At 34.8% G+C, this 4,733-nt stretch overlaps 1 protein-coding gene across 1 annotated transcript in view; it reads right to left on the bottom strand.

Moving 5' to 3' along the window:
• LOC108750970 (nuclear receptor subfamily 4 group A member 2) overlaps positions 1 to 4,733 on the bottom strand; it is a 65,457-nt gene that overhangs the window by 7,558 nt on the left and 53,166 nt on the right. The window contains exon 2 of the mRNA XM_018490852.1: positions 222 to 478. Within this exon, the coding sequence (XP_018346354.1) occupies positions 222 to 478 (257 nt within the window). The remainder of the gene's footprint in view (positions 1 to 221; positions 479 to 4,733) is intronic.

A 4,733-nucleotide genomic window follows, 5' to 3' on the forward strand; every position in this document is an offset into this window, starting at 1 on the left:
TCAACAAGATTCGCATAAACGATATTTCAGAATGTCGATTGAATTTATAATCAAGTTTCACTTTATCCCTAATTTTATTTATCGCTAAAATAATCTTTTTACTTTAATTTTCCTTACCTTCTTCAATCGAAATTTAATGAATTTCCGATTGAATTCAATTCGAATTTAATTTGAGAGCTAAAGATAGAGTGCATCACACGAAGTAGAGAAATGGAACTCACCTGTGTCTGCAAAAGTAGCATGCTTGATGCCACTGTGAGGGCGGTCGTAGTCGTGGTGATGGACGATTGATTAGTGCAAGCGAGAACCGGAACGGTAGCGGTCGCTTGACGTTGCTGCTGTCGTGGGCGATGTAGTTGTTGTTGCTGCTGCTGCTGTTGTTGCTGCTGCTGCTGTTCTACCTCGCTACGAGTAACAGCCACCGCACGCTGGCTACCGTTGCTGTTATCGCTGTCGCCGTTCGGCGAATGCAGTTGCCCTGCAACACCCAAATGAGTATACTCGGTTATTATATTTTTACATTAGGTAATATTATTTAAACTATTTTTTATAAGTTTATTCTACAGTGAATCTCACTCTGAAAAATGAAATTTTATTCCAAAGAATTTAAAGAGTAAATATTGGAACGAGAAAAGTAAGAATATATAACATAAAAGTAGGAAATATTTTGAGAAGGAATTAAGAAGAAATTTTGGGAACGATGTTATTGAAGGGTGTCATTTTATTTAGTATTAAAAATATAGTAAAAAATAAGAATAGTAAAATTAGATTTAGAAAAGTATAGTAAAATAAGATTTTATTAAAAATCCAACTTTACACTAATAATGATTATTAATGTTTATTATTTATTCAACATTTCTTCGTCTAAATATATAGGTGAGATGCAAGATGTGAAATATATAATCCACGTTTCTCCAATAAGAGACTTCGAACATTGATTGATAAATAATGCGCAGACTGTCTATCGTTAAATGTTAACAAATATGGAGTAAAATCTAACGTTATTCATTATGCGCAAAGAGACAAAAATGGATCGTAACCTCCTTTCTAAGGAAAAACTTTCTGATATGTCAATTTTAAATGATATGCCGGGAGGACACAGTGCAACACTTTTTCTATCGCAAGAACATGCGGTTAATATTGATGTTTAGCATTCTATGTAGCGTGTTGCACTTCCGGTGCGCAGTACAAGAGCAGCGCGTTAAGTACAACTCGGTCACTCTCTGACATTTAAATCTTCACATACTTTGAAATCAATTTCAAATATTATAAAATATATATAAATTTTTTTAAATGTATATTTTTTCATTTTATAATAATTTTATAAAAGGAAAAAATTATCTTTTGCAAGATGGAATACAATTCGCAAAGTATTCAATTTTATATTTTAGAATCTCTTCTTAAATGCTTATTTATAAATATTATATATAGCATATCTAACAAAAATAGGCAATGATTATAAAGGTACTACAAATATATAATTTTTTAAACAGCACCAAACACAAATCCACTTCAAATTTCGATATACAAATCTTTGAAAAAAAAATGAAATATTTGAGTACAATATTTCTCTCTACGTACAATATCTGTCATATTGAGAATGTCCAGCATCCATGGCGATCATATCTGCAGAGATTACTGCGACTTAGAAAATTATATTATTGCGTCGATAAATTTTTGTTACTTTCGTTAATTTTTTTAAATTTTAGTAATAATTATTTTACCAATCAAAGCAAGTCTAATGGCAATCGTTAACAAGAAATTTCTGAAATCACTTTCACTACATTCAGCACAATCAAGAGATTCGCGGTGAATCTTATTAATCGGTGAATCCTCGTCGTCGACTGAGCACTTGGACGTCTCCAGGACGTCCCTATATAGGGTGGTCTCAAACACTCAGGGGAGACATAAAATCATTGGCATTTAAAATACTACAACCCTGTTCTATACAAACAACCCCGCACTCTCTCCACCTCCCTTCCCGATTATTATTACGCGATATTATCCCATGACGGCCAAGCGATAGACAGTCTCGTATCAACGATCACGCTTTTGCGGCAGAACATCGATACTATGTAGACTGCAGATTTTTTTATAATTAATAGTAATTAAAAAATCGTTAGTAATGAAGGAATTAACAATTCTATATATTTCTCGTAGAAATTCCGTAATTATATTTAAATTTACACTTTTGAAGAATATAATAATAAGAAAACGTATAAGAGAACTAAATTCTTTAATTATAAAATGATTGATTTAATTATAATTCTTGGAGTCCAATTTTAATGTTGAAAATATATTTAGTAAGATAATAAAATAAAAATTTTTATCAGAATAATAAGTTACACATTTGATCGATTTAAGAAGATTTACAATATTATTTAATCAAAGCATTTTATGACGATTCTTGTAGCTTAAGCCATTTATTTGATTAGGAAGAAACAAGGATAGAGTCAACAAGAACGTGTCGATGATTTATCGAATCAACCAGGAAGGGTTTATGCGAGTAATCCGATACGACAGCCGGATGCAAGGCGTCCCGGCGCATCGAGATGCCACTCGTCGATAGTCATGGATATCGAAGTCGCGTTCGATTTAATTTCACAATCGCGCCACGCCAGAGACCACCCACCGCGATCGCGAAGCATCGATTATAAGCGATTTCACCATGACGCCGATCAATTCTGCAAGGGGTATGTTGTACGCGTGGAAGAAGTGACGATTAGGTACAATGGACCGGCTGTTACGGCAAATTGAACGCGCGTGAAAGGAGGGACCGGGTTTATTGTTATCTCCGCGGAGCCGTCATAAAACAGCTAGTGAAATTGGCATAGAGTCTTCCGCGTCCTATGAAGCATCAGCTGTACTAGACTTGGTAATTCCCGTTAATTATCGAAACTCGCGTGAGGTGAAAATATGTGATTATCGAGAGATGTAGATTATTGAAAATAAATCATGGAAATTATAGGAATTACACATGTAATGATATATAAAGAATATCGCTCGCTTTAAATAAATTTGCTAACATATAGTGTAGAAAATATAAACATGTGATGTAATATAATATAATATAGTTTTTTCATATAGTTACCTAATGCAAACGTATAATGTATAAAATTTTCTTATTGCTTAATTAACCCAAAGGTTGGGTTAATTGAGCAATACTGTAATAATACGATAATACAAATAAATTATATAAAACATATTTTTCTAGATAAATTATTACAATAATTATTTTCGTATCATTAAATTTTTAACTTAATGTAGAAAAACACGTTGTATAAGTATCTATATGTATTTATATTTAGTGAGTTAATTAATCCGTCGAAAGAGAGTCTATTATCTGTAAGAAAAATGAAAATATGATGTCATAAATTCTAGTGTCTAATAAACCTTCTTAATGGAAAATAAAGTCTAATAAACTTTTTTAATGGAAAATAAAGTAATTCGATCGATCATGTCTGACATACGGATGTCAGGAATTCTGGATTACTAATTGCATCGTAAAACTCGATCTGATGCAATTAGCCAGACTAACTGCCAAGCTTGTGATAGTCGCGTGCTTCGAAGAAATAAAAACACTTATATGTTTTTGCTGCTATAAAATACAATGTCGTTATCGCCACGCAATAAATTAGCCGATACCAAGAGAACGTCAACCCGTAACGTAGTATGTTACAGTTACATTTTAATTGAACACCGTTGTATACCTTATCCGCGATTACTTTTACATGCGAAAATGGCACTTAACAACCTCGCGCGAAGAGATACCATAAAATCCGTTATTTAAGATAGCACAAAGGCCGAATGTGTGTGCAATTGCTCGCAATCTTATCTACGAGGAATACGATGGGAATAAACAAGTACATTTTAAAAGATGCACTAAATACGAGTTTAGTGTAAATTACAATTACTTTAAAAAACTAGAAAAGATTATATATTAATAGTGTTATTGCAGAGTGTTAAATTATTACATTAATAATTTCATAAAAGCATTAAAAAAATGAGATTAATTATTATCGGCTATATTAATTTTTCAATGTGTTGCTAGAAAAAGTAAATTAAATATGCTTTTATAAGCTCATTTAGTCTCGCAAATTAATCTAAAAATATAAACAATAAGAACCCCCCATGGATCTTTTGCTTCAAATTAAAAATTCCAAATATTCTCCCCTCTCGATTCTTGCGCCGGAACGAAAGGCACAACGGATCGAAGTACCTTAAAAGATGCACAATGCACGTAAAGAACACGGAAGAACACGGTGACGGTGGCGACTACACGCGCGGCAGCGCCATAGGCAGGGGTGAACGCGCGGAGATAGAGAGGCAGAGTGCAGAGTAGGGTGGCGAACGGCCGAGAGAAAAGAGTAGGGCTTAGCAGAACAGCGTGTGCCAAGTGGATTACAGCGGTCTGGTGTACAGGGCCCTCCCACGAACCACGCCTCTCCACGTGCCACCACGTGCACGCTCGTTCGCGCTCGCTCGCCTCGCTCGCTCTCCTCCTGCCGCCGCTTCCGCATCCGCGGCTTCCTCCCGCCTCTACATCACGTTCTCCCGTTCTCTCATGTTTCCTTATCGGTCCTTAATTCCTTCGTATCTTCCCTCACATCTGTTTGCCTCTACAGGGAAGACGAAAACGCGTGTGCGTGGACAGAAGCGACTTCCGCTTGCCTCATGTATTGTTAATAATTCGAATATATTATCGTACAATGAATTTTGATATATAAACTCTA

Source organism: Trachymyrmex septentrionalis, unplaced genomic scaffold, assembly GCF_001594115.1.
Source record: "Trachymyrmex septentrionalis isolate Tsep2-gDNA-1 unplaced genomic scaffold, Tsep1.0 scaffold40, whole genome shotgun sequence".
NCBI classification, from domain to species: domain Eukaryota; kingdom Metazoa; phylum Arthropoda; class Insecta; order Hymenoptera; family Formicidae; genus Trachymyrmex; species Trachymyrmex septentrionalis.